Source organism: Eumetopias jubatus, unplaced genomic scaffold (assembly GCF_037043125.1).
Source record: "Eumetopias jubatus isolate StellerSeaLion01/CBP00866 unplaced genomic scaffold, mEumJub1_p1.0 scaffold_6, whole genome shotgun sequence".
NCBI classification, from domain to species: domain Eukaryota; kingdom Metazoa; phylum Chordata; class Mammalia; order Carnivora; family Otariidae; genus Eumetopias; species Eumetopias jubatus.
This window is the reverse complement of record NW_028274812.1, coordinates 124699399-124716413: the sequence shown is the minus strand read 5'-3', so window position 1 is coordinate 124716413 and position 17015 is coordinate 124699399. Positions and strand designations below refer to the sequence as shown.

General features: G+C 41.5%; 1 protein-coding gene across 5 annotated transcripts in view; it reads right to left on the bottom strand.

Annotated features, from left to right (window-relative positions):
• The window catches only part of RIPK1 (receptor interacting serine/threonine kinase 1), a 47334-nt gene extending 31559 nt beyond the window's left edge, over positions 1–15775 (bottom strand). For 2 of the 5 annotated variants that reach the window (XM_028122908.2, XM_028122912.2), the window contains exons 1-5: positions 15330–15770; positions 5574–5793; positions 4469–4625; positions 1572–1709; positions 12–240 (exon numbers count right to left, since the gene is read on the bottom strand). In XM_028122908.2, the coding sequence (XP_027978709.1) occupies positions 12–240; positions 1572–1709; positions 4469–4625; positions 5574–5725 (676 nt within the window). In that variant the 5' untranslated portion in view covers positions 5726–5793; positions 15330–15770. Of the gene's footprint in view, positions 1–11; positions 241–1571; positions 1710–4468; positions 4626–5573; positions 5794–15329 lie in introns of all 5 variants that reach the window. The other 3 variants (XM_028122911.2, XM_028122910.2, XM_028122909.2) reach the window with 3 other exon arrangements.
• Between the last annotated feature and the right edge of the window lie 1240 nt (positions 15776–17015).

Sequence of the window (17015 nt, the reverse complement as noted above, 5' to 3'; positions counted from 1 at the left end):
AAATGTCTTACTTTCATAGGGCTCCTTATTAGCAAATATTGCCCAAAGTACTATGCCAAAGCTGTACACATCTGACTTCTCTGAGGGCTTTGCGTTGATGTCATTCAGATGCTCAGGGGCCATGTAGCAAAGGGTTCCACCATTTTTCTTAGAGACACTATTCAATTTTCTCTGCTCATTATGTTCCTCTTTAGTCAGTTTACTCCACATCTTAAAGGAAGCAACGCCAAGATCAGCTATCTGCAAGAGATCAAAACCAATAGGATTGTTCTGTGAGAGCCACAGGTAAATCAGACTTGTCTAAATTTGGGGCTTAACTAGTAGATGGGAGGTATAGTGGATTTCCAGAAATTTCCACTAGATAGATTTAAAACAGCTACTTCTGAACAAATTCATAGAAACTTTGTGTTTCCTCAGCTAGCTGGAAAATGTCCTCTAAGAAATGTCCATGTGAAATTCTGGTATCTCAAATTCTTATGCAATGAAACCATGGAATTTGCTAGTGGGGTTAGGGGAGGGGAAGGGAAAAGAAAAAGCAGAAGTCATTTCTGACATGAACTACAGCAAACCATGTTTATTCTAATTCCTCATTTACTCTACATATTTTTCAACTATTTCTGGGGCTAGGAAGAAAAGGTATTTTCTTCTCAGCAGATTTGTATAGCCGATGGTGACGAGATACTGCACCTTCAATTTTCCCAAATGGTGTCCTGAAGCCCATGGACGCAAGATTCTAAGGACTCCTAAGTCCTGAAGTTAAGGACTGCACTGCTAGTTGTTTTGAGTTGGTAGCCTGAACCTAAGAGAAGATGGGATAGGAAAGAGGAGAAAAACAGAGAAGAAAGCAAAAACAAAAATACAAAGGTCAGACACAGAACAGGGAGAGGTGGCAAGAACAAAAGTACAGAACAATAGAACAATACAGTTAAGAAGAAATCAAAGATGACAGTTTCACTTTTGCCTCTAGGAATTCAAGCATATGGGTATGGGTTTTGGCATGTGATGATCCAAAATCCCCAGATTTTAACATAAGAGATACGTAAGAAATGTTATTAATGTAAAGAAGGAACCTTCTTTCAAAGTCGTAGGAATAAAAATCTGTCCAAGACTAGAAGGAAGTGTTAGAAGCAGAATCTTGTAGTAAAAGGATGCCTGCGTAAGCAGTTCCTGAGTTCTCCCCCAAATGCTGCTTCCCCTTTCGGATTCTCGTGCTTGGATTCCTGTTGCCAAAACCAATTAGATGTGAGATTCCACCTCGTTAAATCTGCTCTTGAGTGAACAAAAGGAAAATCTCTTCCCCTTGTTGCCTTTACTACATTGGAGTATGTTACACTTAAAAAAAAATGATAAAAAATGTAGATGAGAATAAATAAATAAGTAAATAATATGAATTCCATCAAGTCTGCATCTTTCTTGTCAATCCTTGGCAGAACCTTCCAGCACCACTGTCTTCAGTTCTAAGCTCAGTGAGATCTTCCCTTAGGGGTCTACTATGTACAAAATGGATTTATAGTGGAGAATTAAAACTAAAATCACCCTAATCTTCTAGAAACCTTCAGATCATGACTTACCTTAATGTGAAAGTCATCATCAACGAGGATATTTTCAGGCTTTAGGTCCTTGTGTATTACGCCTTGTCCATGTAAGTAGCACATCCCTTCAATGGTCTCCATAATTATCCTTCCTTTTACAGAAAGGGGGATACTGACCTAAAACAAGTGACATTAAGTCTATGAAATGGAAAGGTAAGCCAAATAGGCCAAAGCAACTGTTTTATTCAAGAGTAGTGGGGTCTGAACCTGAGGATATACAGATCTTCCTCGACATACAATGGAGTTATGTCCTAATAAACACATCATAAGTTCAAAATACCATAATTCAAAAATGTTTAATATATCTAACCTACTAGACATCATAGCTTAGCCTAGCCTATCTTAAATCTGCTTAGAATGCTTACATTAGCCTTAGTTGGGCAAAATCATCTAACACAGGGCCTACTGTATAATAAAATGGTGACTATCTCATGTAATTGACTGATACTAAACAGTAAGTGAGAAACAGAATGGCTGTGTGAGTAACAGAATGGTTGTAAGTATATCGGTTGTCTACCGTGTGATCACGTGGCTCACAGCCACTGCCCAGCATCCTGAGAGAGGATCATAATGCATGCTGCTAGCCCAGGAAGAGATCCAAATTCAAAATTCAAAATACGGTTTCCACTGAATGCCCATTGCTTTTGACCATCATAAAGTGAAAAAATCGTAAGTGGAACCATAAGCTGGGGACCATCTGTAGTTACCAGGATTCCTTCTATCATGCTCTGCAGCACTGCCATCATTTTAAAAGAAGCCCCCTTTTAAAGAAAGATTTCATCCCACATGCTAATGGTATTAATGTTATATTCTGTCATGTAAAAATAAAACATTCATGCCAATATGGTAATATATAAAAATGCTATAAAATTAAGCCCCTTAAAAGCAGAACATGATCATGATGATGATTATAATATGCATCCTTACTACCTAGCACAGTGCCTAGAATTGCTGTTGAATGAAGGGATAAATAAACCAAAAACAGGCATTTTCTACAGTGCATTAATATATGCTACTGTATACTAAATAGGTGAACAATGTCACAGAAGTGTGTATATGAAATAATACTGAGAAAAAAGAATATAAGAGATTCTCAGCGTGTTCACACTGATTGCAAACATGTAAAGATTAACCTATGAGATATCATGATGTTAAAACAATGTGGAAGTGAATTTCATAGCTATTTGGTAATTTGGTATCAGATACTTCAGCAGGTTTTTGTAAATTCACAAGTCATTCTTACTTAACAATTGTATTCTAGTTACATAAATATCAACATTAACATAGAGAATTCCAAAACATTAGTTTTGCTTAACACTGAAAAATGCAGATTGTTTGTGTGTGTGTGCAGTCTCTAGTTTACAAACAGGCTATTTCCTAAAAATTTATGTATATGTTGGTTGTTGGTAAACAGGACAAAAATTTAAATGATGGAAGTTAGAATCCCAAGTCAACCCCCCCAAACCATATTTAAAACCCATAACGTAGCTGAATTGGTAGTCTGATCACCACCATCCAAAAAAGAGCTAGAGATTTTCCGTTCTTCCTTGGTATACCTCGGACGTAGAAAAAAATTCTGAGCAAGCCAAGGAAGTCCCTTTCTCATCCCCCTTTCTGCTTTTCTCCCTCACATCCTCCTGAATTCCTCTGGAGCCCAGACTAGTCCACCTTATCCTCGCCTGATCCGGAAGAACGCCTCTTGTTGCACAGGATTTATTTCCCAATCAAAATGCCTACTCACTTCACGCAGCAGCTGGTCTAACCTAGTTTTGGCGAGAAGAGCAGTCTCATTCAATTATAACACAACATGTATAAGTGAACATCCCTTACCCTTCCCACATGTGTCTGCGAGAGATGTCTGGGGCTTAGAAGAACTGAAGAATGGACATAACCTAAGGCAGTTGTAGGGCGAGGGAGAAGATGGGAAAAGGGGGGATATTTGCCCTACAGACTGCCACATCCCACCACGCCCAGATGCAGTCTATGCTTTGGCCAAAGCCAGTTATTTGCAGTGTCCCCACTTTGGCATATTCTCTTTCCTTTGCTATTCTCTCGCCCAGAACGCATATCCCTCATTCTCTGCTTGTCCTTCAGGTTTTGGCTCAAGCATCCCCCTTCTGGAATCCCTTCTCATCCCTTCCACCCTGAAGTGAGGGCCTCTCCCCTGTGTTCCCACAGCCCGCTGGGAGATGTCTACTGAAACACCGTTAGGCCATACCGTTCCCTCCTGATCTGTCCGTGGTACGTGTCTGTGTCCTATTTGCTACTGCCTCCTGAGCAACTAGCATGAGGCCTTGCTCTTAATAGGTAGATAAACTCTAAAAAATGCTTTATTACAGTGATGTGGTTTTCATAAACAATTTTTCTTTTCTTATTTTAAGTCTTATCCAGTGTTGTTGCCTCTAATGCTCTCTATTTAGCCTCTAAGTTTTCTCAAGTGTTATCAAAGAGCAATTGTTAATATTCCATTTCCACCTACAGTCACGTCTAGTGTACATCCTTCAGTCAGTCAGTCAGCTCACACCCAGGAGGCATGTGCCTCACGTCAGGCGACGGCCTTCAGGAAGACAGTGCCTATCCCTGAACTGTGGATGCTGGGGTGGCTGACCAGAGCCAGCTACAACACCAAGACAGAGGGGGGACCTCCCCGGGTGAGGGTTTCAGACAGCTGTCTATAAGGACTGACAGGAAGGCAAGACCACGTTCTGGGCAGACAAAGTGCAAGATGTTCTCACCAGGGACTGACTTCAGAAAATCCACACTATGTAGCAACTCGCAAGGGGGTTATTTGACCCCAACAAGATACAAAAGAACAAACACCATGGCGAGCACCATCACGGATGCGCGGGCCCAGCACACAGCAAAGCCCTCTTTACCTCTGCCTTCAGAACGTGCATCAGGTTGCCCTTTTCCATGTACTCCATCACCAGGGAGTAGCTCCCTTCTTCCATGATGACGCCCAGGAGCTTCACCACCCGATTATGTCTCAGCCTGTGCATCATCTTGCCCTCCTCAAGGAGGGACTCGTTGTACCTGCGGGACAGAAAGGTGCTGTTAACATGGGCGGAGTTTGTGCCCTTGTCCCTTGTGCCCCCAAGAAATGCAGTACGCGCCTCCCACGCATCACATGCTGGTGTTGGAGCTTGTGCATGTACTGATCTCCTCCAGGCCCAGACAACAGACGTCCGCAGGCAGAGGACTTTCTCGTTCCTTCCCAGTGATGGGCAGCGAGAGCTCAAGAAACCTCAGAGCGACGAACGAATGAATGCAAAGTACGTGAAGAGCCGCAAGGAGAGGCAGCCGGACAAAGGGCTGTGTTAGATGGCATAACAGAAAATTCAGCCTCTCTTGGTAACCACTCTGGCAAGAAGAGAGGGACGTAAAACAAGTCCACCAACTGCTTTAAAGAGAGGGCTTCTGGAACCTCTAATTAAGAACGTTTTTCTTTTTTAAAGATTTTATTTATTTGAGAGAATGAGAGAGAGAGAGAGAGCACATGAGAGAGGGGAGGGTCAGAGGGAGAAGCAGACTCCCGGCCAAGCAGGGAACCCGATGCGGGACTCGATCCCGGGACTCCAGGACCATGACCTGAGCCGAAGGCAGTCGCTTAACCAACTGAGCCACCCAGCTGGTCCCCACCAAAACCATGCAGCAAGTAGGCAAGTGTATCTCACTGACCCCTCCCATGGCTTCTCACTGCCTCCCCCATCACTCTTCATCTCCTTCCCTTTCTCTAATTCCTTCCCTTTGCTTCTCTTCCATTGTCTATTAGCTGTGAGCTTTTTGCTAACCAGCGGTACAGGGATAATAATAACCAGCTCAAAGGGTTATGGGACAGCAAGTGTGCCCACTGACACCCCACAGTCTGTCTCCTTCTAACACCTAGGCCATGCTTATCCACTGCCCTGCCCTGGCCCTCCCCAGTAATGTTTCCCATGGCCAGCCCGTAATTTGGCCCACCCACCTCAGCTCCCAACTCACTCGGTGCGCTTGGGCCCTGTGTACACCTTTTTCAGTATTACAAGTCCATGGGATCTGTGTAAACACAAAGACACCTTTCCGAAGCCCCCACTGTCCAAATGCTCCTTCTCCAAAAAGTCACTAGATTTCATTTTAATGTCGTCCAAGGACATGGCTAATTTCCTTGTGAATCCTCAGAATGTCCAAAAATGCACCACTTTTTCCCCGTCAGAGCTGTGCCCTGTAAAACAAGACAAAACCAAAGAATTTCAGGTAATTAAACTATTGAATACTCTTAGAAAATAAATAATTATGAACAAAAAGACTGAATTTGAAGAATATAAAAACAAAAACGCATTATCTAAAAAGAATAGAAAGGTATAAAAAGGATGAGGATTTGAAGAATCTGTACGTAAGTGCTACGAAGTCTACAGTGTATAAAATCTCAAAACAGAAATGTTTGCTTCTCCTTCTTCCCTTCTTCCATTCATTTTCCCCAAACTGAACTGAAGAGTAAAAACCCATGGGGGACCATAATGAGACACCATTACACACCTACCAGAATATCCAGAATTAAAAAGGCTGATACCACCAAATACTGGGGAAGATAAGAAACAACTGGAATTCTCATACATTGTGAATGGGAATATAAAGTGGTACAACCACTTTGATAAAAGGTCTGGCGGTCTCTTATAAAACTAAACATACACCTAAACTATGGCCAAGCAATTCTAATCCCAAAAGAAATGAAAATATATGTCCCCAAAGACTTCTATGATGTTCGCTGCAGCTTTATTCATGATAGCCCCAAACTGGAAACAGTGATGCATCAATAGGAGAATGGATTAAAAAGAAAAAAAGACTGTATATTCATACAATGGATTACTACTCAGCAATGAACTACCAATACGCACAACAAAGTGGATGAGTCACAAAAGATGCTAAATAAAAGGAGCCTAGTACAAAAGAATACATACTATATAACTCCATCTATGTTAAGTTCTCCAACAAAGTAATCTATGTTGGAAAAGTAGCACCTTTCCAGGGACAGGTTGCCCAGGGACAGGGTGAGGACTACATGGTTTGGAGCATGAGGAAACTTTCTGGTGTGATGGTAATACTCTATCATCCTGGTGGGGGTTAGGGTTACACAGGCATAAGCATTTGTCAATACCTAGCAAATGTACTGTAGGCAAATCTTGCATCAAAAGAAAAATTTGTAAACATACTGAACTCTAGTTAGTGGTGCGCATGCTGAAAATATTTAGGAGGAAGCATACTGATATCTGCAATTTACTTTGCAGACAGACTGGTGGATAAAGAGTGTGTTAAACAGATACTCTGTGATAAAGCAGGCCAAATAAAATAATATTGATGGTGGATGCATAAAAGTTCACTGTAAAATTTTTTAAAATTTGTTTCTACATTTCTATTTTTATTTATTAATTTTTCCCATATATTCCTCACCCAGTTTCTAATAGTACATATGTCAAAACTAAGAAACCAACATTGTACATTACTATTAACTAAACAACCTACTTGATTCTGATATTACTCATTTTTTTACGAATTCCCTTTTTCTATTCTAGGATCCAACCCAGAATACTACATTGCCTTTTATAGCTTGTGATTTTTAAATTTTTTAAAACCTTTTGACCCCCTTCACCCATTTCTCCCAGCCCCTGCCTCTGGCAACCCCCAATCTGTTCTCTGGATCTATGAGCTTTTTGAGCTTTTGTTTTTTTAGGATTCCACATATAAGTGAGATCATACAGTATTTGTCTTTCTGACATTTCACTTAACATAATGCCCTCAAGGTCCATCCATGTTGTCACAGATGGCAAGATTTCCTTCTTTTTTATGGCTGAATAACATACATATAAATCACATCTTCTTTATCCATTCATCTACTGATGGACTTTTAAGCTATCTCCATATCTTGGCTATTGTAATTGATGCTGCTATGAACATAGGAGTGCATATTTTTTTTTGAGTTAGTGTTTTTGTTTTGAGTAAATACTCAGAATTTTTTGAGGAAGCTTCATACTGTTTCCATAGTGGCTAAAACAATTCACATTCTCACCAGCAGTGTACAAAAGTTCCCTTTTCTCCACATCCTTGCCAACACTTGTTATCTTGACTGTATGATAACAGCAGTTTTAAGAGGTGTGATGTTATACCTCATAGTGGTTTTGATTTGCATTTCCCTGATGATGACTGATGCTGAGCGTCTTTTTATGTGTCTGTTGACCATCTGGATGTCTTCTTTGGAAAAATGTCTATTCGGATCTTCTGCTCATTTTTTAGTTGAATCTTTTTTTTTGCTATGAAGTTGTATGAGTTCTTTATATTTTTTGGATATTAAGCTCTTAACAGATACATGATTTGCAAATATTTTCTCCCATTCAGTAGGTTGCCTTTTCATTTTGTTGATGATGTCCTTTGCTGTGAAGAAGCTTTTTTGTTTGATGTAGTCCCACTTATTTTACATTTTGTTTCTTTTATTTTTGGTGTCAGATTCAAAATATCATTGCCAAGACCTATATCAAAGAGCTTACTGCCCAGGGTTTCCTCTAGAAGTTTTATGGTTATTAAAAGAGTGGGCATGTTACATTCAAGTCTTTAATCCATTTTGAGTTAATTTTTTTGTATGGTTTAAGATAGTGGTCCAGCTTCATTCTTTTGTATGTGGCTGTCCAATTTTCCCAACACGATTTCTTGAAGAGATTGTCATTTTCCCATTATATATTCTTGGCTTATTTGTTGTAAATTAATTGACCACACGTGTGAATTTATTTCTGGGCTCTCTATTCTGTTCCACTGATCTATGTGTCTATTTTTATGCCAATACCACACTCTATTAATTACTGTAGCATTGTAATAAAGTCTGAAATCAGGGAGTGTGATGCCTCCAGCTTTGTTCTTCTTTCTCAAGATTGCTTTGCTGATTCAGGGTCTTTTGTGGTTTCATATATATTTTAGGACTGTCCTATTTCTGTGAAAAATGCCATTGGAATGTTACTAGAGATTGCTTTAAATCTGTATATTGCAGGGTACCTGGGTGGCTCAGTTGGTTAAGTGTCTGCCTTTGACTCAGGTCATGATCTCCAGGCCCTGGGATTGAGCCCCATGACAAACTCCCAGCTCAGCGGGGAGTCTGCTTCTCCCTCTCCCTCTACTTCTTCACCTGCTTGTGCTCTGTCTCTCTCCCTCTCAAATGAATAAATAAAATCTTTAAAAAAAATAATAAATCTGTATATTGCTTGGGGTAGTATGGACATGTTAACAATATTAATTCTTCCAATTCACAAGCATGGAATATCTCTCAACTTATTTGTGTCTTCTTCAATTTCTTTCTTTAATATCCTGGAGTTTTCAGTACCCAGATTTTTCACCTCCTCAGTTAAATTTATTCCTAGGCACTTTTTTTTTCTTTTGATGCAGTTGTAAACAGAACTATTTTCTTAATTTCTCTTTGGTAGCTCATTATTAGTGTATAGAAACTGGATTTTTGTATTTTGATTTTGTATCCTATAACATTACTGAAATCATGTATTCTAATAGTTTTTTGATGGAGTCTTCATGGTTTCCTATATATATTATCATGTCTTCTGCAAGTAGTGACAGCTTTGCTTTTTTCTTTCCAATTTGGATGCTTTTTCTTTTTGCCTAATTGTTGTGGCTCTGACTTCCAATATTATGGGTTTTTTAAAACATTTTTTAAAGATTTTATTTATTTGACAGAGAGAGAGAGTACAAATAGGGGAAGCAGCAGGCAGAGGGAGAAGGAGAAGCAGGCTCCCCGCTGAGCAGGGAGCCTGATGCGGGACTTGACCCCAGGACTCTGGGATCATGACCTGAGTGGAAGGCAGACGCTTAACCGACTGAGCCACCCAGGGACCCCGACTTCCAATATTATGTTGAATAAAAGTGGCAAGAGTGGGCATCCTTGGGGCACCTGGGTGGCTCAGTTGATCAAGCCCCACATCGATCTCCCTGCTCCGTGGGAAACCTGCTTCTCCCTCTCCCTCTCCCACTCCCCCTCGTGTCCCCGCTCTCGCTGTGTCTCTCTCTGTCAAATAAATAAATAAAAATCTTTAAAAAAAAAACAAACAGAGTGGGCATCCTTGTCCTTTTCCTGATCTTAGAGAAAAAGCTTTTGGCTTTTCACTATTGAGTATGATGTTAGCTGTGGGTATAAAATCTTCTGAACTTTTCACTTTGAAATTTTTCATAATAAAATATAGTGAGGCAGGAAGTTTTAGCACCCGAGGGATTTCTGAAAATGCCTGGCCTGATGGTGGTCTTGCATAGTGGCCTGTGGAACTCTGGCTCAGGTTACCACCTGCACCTTGTACAAAGGCTGTGGGTAGACCATGTCACTCCAACAAAATTCACGTATCAGCACAGTAGACAACGCTATGAACCATCTTTCTGTAACATGAGACATTGCCAAACAAGAGGAATCACCCTCTGGAAAGAAGCACATCTATGTATGGGGTAGACAGGGGATGGGGGAGGCTACCCAGAGAAAGGGCATGAAGATGAGAAGCAGAGGGTGGTGATGGTTCTGAGGCAGGCATTGAAGGAGAGGTAGCAGAGCCATATTACTGTGGAAAGAGCACAGGCCTTTCTTTTGTGAGTATGAACTCTAGTTCTGTAATTTATTAGCCCCATGACTCGTGTAACTTCATAAGGCTCAATTTCCTCATTTCCAAAAGGAAAACAGATTTGTTGCTTGCTTAATGGTTCTGGCTATGGTTGGGCCAGCTGCTCACATTTATCCACATTTCTCCCATTTTAATGGGCTTTGAGAATGCCAGTGTGCTGCTGGGATCCTCTGCTCAGCAGTTCTCTACTGATCCATCCTTGTGAGAATGGCAGGGTGCAGGGAAATAGAGTAATTTGTCCTACTCTTCCCTACAACCCTCTGAGGGCACCTTCTTCTCTGGGCTCCTCCTGCTCATCCTTCTGGTCTCAACGAAATGTCATTTCCTCAAGGAAGTCATCCTAAGTCTTCCCATTAGACATTTTCATAGAACCATTTACTTCTCCCTTGAAACAGTTAAGATAGCTGTAATTTGAGAATTATTTCTAATTAATTACACAGGAGGCAGGAAACTATCTTGTACACTGTCTGTAGTACCTAGGACAAAACCAGACATATAGCAGGTTTTGTCCTAAGCACTGATCAGGAACAGGACAAGGATGCCCATTCTTGCCACTTGTATTCAACATAATGTTGGAAGTGCTAGCCACAGCAATAAAGCAAGAAAAAGAAATAAAAGGTATCCAAATTGGAAAGAGAAAAGCAAAGCTGTCACTATTTGCAGAAGACATTATATATAGGAAACCATGAAGATTCCATATGTCCTAGTTGATCATTAAATGGATAATTATCTTTTAAAAAGAAATATTTAATTGTCCAAAAATAAAGGATACAGTTAAATGAATTACAGGACATTCATAAGATGGAATATCATATAACCATTCAAAGTTATAGGTAAAAATAAAAAACATATTTACAGGGAGATGGCTACATATACATATAGATATACATACAGGAAAAAAAAATGAAGATACCAAAATGTTAGCAAGGATTATATTTGGATAGTAGGGTGATTTTTACTTTCTTCTGTACAGTTTTACATTTTCCAAATTTCCTATAATAAGCATAAATTACATTTATAATAGAACATTTCTTAAAGGCAATAATTACTTCACTCAATATTTCTTTAATCAAATCAGAGATGCTGATAGATTATTGACAATGATGGTCCTGGCAACACTACACAGAACAGCAAAAGCATATAAAACAATTTACATACACAGAAGAGAGAATAAGTTATGGCCCATCTATATTCTGAAATACATCTAGCAGTTTTTGAAAATTATGTTGTATATGACCTTTTATTTATTTTTTTAAAGATTTTATTTATTTATTTGCTAGAGAGAGAGAGAGAGAGAGAGAGCGCAGAGGCTAGAGAGAGTGAGCGAGAGCACAAGCAGGGAAAGCTGCAGGCAGAGGGAGAAGCAGGCTCCCCACTGAGCAAGGAGCCCGATGCAGGACTCGATCCCAGGACCCTGGGATCATGACCTGAGCTGAAGGCAGCTGCTTCAGGTGTCCTGTATATGACCACACCACATATACAGGTGTCCTGTTTATGACCTTTTAAAAAAAGGCTCACAGAGTAAAGAAACAGGAAGGAATTATTAACTGTGAAATATGCCATTTGAGTATAAGATTTCAACTTTTTTGAGGAGTTCTACTTGCTCTCTCTCCTTCAGCCAAGATCTTGTCTCCTGGAATTTGCCAGGACCAGCTAGGATTTGCAGGGCCTCCTGCCAGCATAATGGACCTCAGGGGAAGGAGGCCTCCTAGTGATTCCACTGCACTTTGTGAAGTTGGCTCCTGATCAAATCAGTTCTCTTCTCAGTCTTGGAGTTTGCTGGTTTACTCTGACCTTAATCTTATGCACCTCTTGCATGGTTCCCAGTGATTTCTTTTGCTTTTACTGCTTTTGTTCCTTTTTCTTTTCCATGAACAATTCAACTTTATAAGTACCGAATATCTTAGGAAGGTCTTGTGAGTGGTTTAGATATCCAACAGTCACAAAAACACTGAATGTAGGCAGGCAGAAAACCACATTATAAAGCCATGTTACAGAGTAATAAATGAAAGCACACTGCCCTTTTATATCATCTTACAATAACTAATTTCTTTTTTTTTAAGATTTTTATTTGTTTATTTGCTAGAGAGAGAGAGAGAGTGACAGTACAAGCAGGGGGAGTGGCAGACAGAGGGAGAAGCAGGCTCCCCGCTGAGCAAGGAGCCTGATGCAGGACTCAATCCCAGGACCCCAGGATCATGACCTGAGCCGAAGGCACACGCTCAACCGACTGAGCCACCCAGGTGTCCCTATGATAACTAATTTCAACTAATAATGTAATTGTGTCCATTTTAATGGGATTTCTTAATGTTTTTTTCATAAGTGGATGTTAATTCAGGGACTCAGGAAAGCAAATTTTGTCCACAGAAATTAACTGACAATTTCAAGAAATTTCACAAATTTCTAAAATTTATTCTAAGGCAGGATGAGTCTATATATCAAAATACTCACATCTATATTCAATTTTGTTTGTCAATTATACCTCAATAAAACTGGGGGAAATACAAATAAATAATAATACCAAGAACAAAGGCAGAATTAATTTCTGATATTAACAGATAGTGATTACTATAAGATAGAAGACAGGAGATAGTGAGTAAGAGGAGAGAGGCACAAGAGCTTTCAGGAATGATAGCAATGTTCTATTTCTTAACCTGGGTAATGTTCATTTTGTGATACTTCATAGAGCTGTACAATTATGAAATGTGCATTTCACATTCATTATGTTACACTTTTTTTATTTTAAAAAGACTTTAAAATATTCATACTTACCTTTCAGTGCTGGAAGACTATTTTTTTTCAGCTTTTCAAAGATGATCATACATCAAGAATCAGGAAATGTCACTTGCCTACCTATCATTGCCTTCCTTTCCCCTGCTAACAGAACTCTGATTTTACTCAAGTATCCAGTGTGGACCTCTCAAAGGTTCTTTGATTGTAACGGCTTAATGCTTTGCCCCAGATAAACAAGAGCTCTGAGTAAGGAAGAACCAAATGAAGAGCAAAGGATAGGACTGGAGGAGTTAACCAGGTATTATCATATACATTATGACCCCATGAAGTAAGTTTTATTCTTATCATTCCAATTTAGAAATAAAGAAGCTGAAATCTGGAGTTAAATGATTCACCTAAAGCGGCAGATCCTGGCACTGAACTTTTGTTTCATTCAAGCTTCCACTATCAATTCGCTAACACATGCAACTTCTCTAGATAGCAAACTATAATCTTTGTTAAAATCCTATTCGAAGACTCAATCTTAATAGCTTTGTTCACCTATATTAAATGAATATGCTACAGTCAGAAACATGGGCAATACACAGACTAAATTTTTAAAACAACAAAATATGTAGTTCAAAATCAGTATTTTACAGGTTACTGCAGTCAATCATTTTTGCCAGAGTATAACAACCAACCAAAGCATGGGAACCTATATATATATTTTTAAATTCCAGATCATATTGGTGGTATTAACATATTATGGATTAATAAGCACCAAACAGTAGTTAGCCATTTTGGAAGTTGATATTTTAGGAATTTTTAATTCTCATTAATATGCACATTCTTAAAAGTGCAACATATTGGGGAGCCTGGGTGACTAAGTTGGATGGGGGCCTGACTCTTGACTTTGGCTCAGGTCATGATCTCAGGGTTACGAGAATGAGCCCCACATGGGGCTCCAGTAGGTGTGGAGCCTGCTTAAGATTCTCTCTCTCTCCCTCTGCTCCTACCCCCCCCAAAAAAGTACAACATATCTCTGCAGCTCAATATAGTGAAGAAGAAAATGAAAATTAAAGTGAATCATTATTACTGTTTTATTAACAATAATTGTAATGATACACCCTAAATTTTATTTAAAGATTTTATTCATCTATTTGAGAGAGCGCACATGAGCAGGGGGGAGGGGCAGAGGGAGAAGGAGACGAAGACTCTTCTGCTGAGCAAGGACCCTATGCAGGACTGGGTCTCAGGACTCTGGGATCATGACCAGAGCCAAAGGCAGAGGAGACTCAACTGACTGAGCCACTCAGTCGCCCGATACACCCTAAATTTTAAACAAACTTAGTCTTCACTTTTTGTGTTTAGAAGAGCTGTTCTCCACATTCTTAATTGACTACAATTTCCTCCTTCCTCTGGCACCTACCTGGTGTTTACAAAATGCAGACAACTACTAAGTCACTCTATGTTCCAAAGGTTACTTGTGCCCTGATTTCCTCGGGTGTAAATCACGGGAAGAATTAATAGTGGTCTAAAGACCGAAGGACTTCTGAAAAGTTGGTTGAATGTAACAGCCTCGGGCTTTGTCCAAGATAAACAAGAGCTCAGGGCAAGGAAGAGCCGAATGATCAGCAAGAGACAACACCCCCCCCATCGGTGGGGTTTTGTCAAATGCTTAGGAAAGGAGTATGTAGCTTAACCTCTTCAAACCCTGACGAGATTCTGCAGCACTTCGTAAAAACAAACGCCACTGACTACGTAAGAGGTCACCTAGGGTTCTGACATTCATCCCTTCTGTCGCTGTGGAAGTGGACCCTTCTTTTCCATTTGCCAGCTCACACCTAAGATTATGCGGAAATGCTTTGCAAAATGCTTTATATCTGCAACCGGCGCGCCCGGGCCCAAGGGCAAGAGTAAAAGCCCTTTCAAAGGCTTGGTAAGCAGTCCTAGCCCAGGACCAGTACGTAATCCTATTACGACGAGAGCATGCGCCACCGTATCTTAATGAGAGCAATAAAAACCCATCATCGCTACGAAACAACAACGATAGCAGCAACCCAACGCTACACCGTCCTCCTGGCCCGAGGGCAGGTCTGCGTCCTTGGACGGAGTTAACACCAGGTGAGCAACATCTGGGGAGAAAGGAGAGCAGCTGGGCTTTTGACAGTTCTACAGCCGACTCAGGGAAATTCCATAGGCCCAGCAGGCCGCCCTACTTCCGGGAATACCGACCGCTTTCCCACAGCTCAACTTCCCCAACGGCCGCGAGCCCCGCCCACCAGCCGAAAGGCCCAGTCACTGTTAAGAGTTCCGGTGGACGCCGTCCCCGCCCACCACCCGCCCGCCTAATCAGGAAACCCCACCCCTGCCTGGAGGCCGGTCCCAGGCGAACCTGGATGTGGCAGCCAGTGCCTCCGCGCAGACGCACCCAGAGTTATTTACTTTCGTTTCCGCGGCAAACTTCCCGAGGCCTGGGTAAGGAAGGAAAGAGGCAGCGGTGGGAGAGTCCGGGGTTACTCCGACGCCGCGACAGCCTCGGCGGGACAGGCAGGGGGCGGACGCCCGAGCCTGACACGGGGGTCGCCGGGGACAGAGCTCGTCGGGCTCGGAGAGGCCGAGCCGCAGAGTGGCCGCCCCGCTGCGCGCTCACCGCGCTCGGCTCTGTGGGCCCCGCTGGTCAGTGCGCGTCAGGCCGCGCGGCCCGGGCTCCCTCCTTGCAGCGGGACAGCGGTCTGGCGCACCTCGAGATGTGGGCCCGCCAGGACCGCCGCGCTCCGTGAGCCCCGGTCCGGTGTCCGCGACCTCTGGGTGTCGACTGAGGGCTCTGGGGCCGGCGAGAGGGCGTGGACTCCTCGCTCCGCCTCCGCGGGCTCCGGAATCGGGTAGGAGGAGAGCGCCTGCCCCGCGGCCAACCGGGCCTTGCACCCAGATTTTAAATTCCAGGGATGTCACCCAGAGGATCATGGCTTTACTTTGTTTTAAAGTCAGCTGGGAGGCCAAAAGAGGATATGTTACCTAATCATAGAAATCGCCGCCGCTGGGGAGAAGCAGCTTGGCCTAGGGGTAAGCACTGGGTAGATGCCACCACTCCCCCCAACTCCCACTCTGAGCTCCGCGGGGCGCGTTATCAGCCCTACAGCTTTAGGCAAATTACCATTCTCGTATCTCCCTTCACCTGTGAAGTGGGCATAATAAAATCCGCTCTGTGGAGCTGTGGAGGAAGAAATATATTTATCTTGCATTCCTTTAGAATGGTGATTGGGAAGTCTCAAGCAAAATGGGAAATGCCATATTATACATAGCGTGATTACATATTGTAGAAAGAATATACAGTTGACCACTGAACACCAGGGGTTTGAACTGCAGGGGACCACTTATAGGTGGGTATTTTCGGTAAATACAATAGAGTACTGTAAATGTATTTTCCTCATATTTTGAACATGAGAGTAGTTTATTGTTAGAATACAGTATATAATATATATAACATATAAAATATGTGTTAAATTGGCTGTTAGTGTAAGGCTTCCAGTCAACAGTAGGCTATTAATAAAGTTTTTTGGGGAGTCAGAAGTTATATGTCAATTTTCAACTGTGTGGGGTGGGTACCTCTAACCCCTGTATTCCAGGGTCAAATGTATACTTCAAGAGAATAAGAATTCACAAGCTGGGAGAAAATATTTGCAAAAGACATCTGATAAAGGACTGTTATCCAAAATACACTAAAAATTCAACAATTAAAAAAGGAGCAACCCAATTAGAAAATGGGCAAAAGATCTGAGCAGACACCTCACCATGTAGATGACAAATAAACACATGCAAAGGTGCTCAGTATTATAGGTCATTAGGGAATTGCAAATTTGAAACAATAATGAGATACCACTACATACCTATTAGAATGGCTAAAATCTAAAACTCTGATGATACATGTTGGTGAGGTTGTGGTGAAACAGGAATTCTCATTGTTGGTGTGAGTGCAGATTGGTACATCCACTTTGGGGAGAGTTGGGCATTAAAAGCTGAAAATAATCTTACCATATCATATGATCCAGAAAGCACATGCCTTGGTATTTACCCAAGT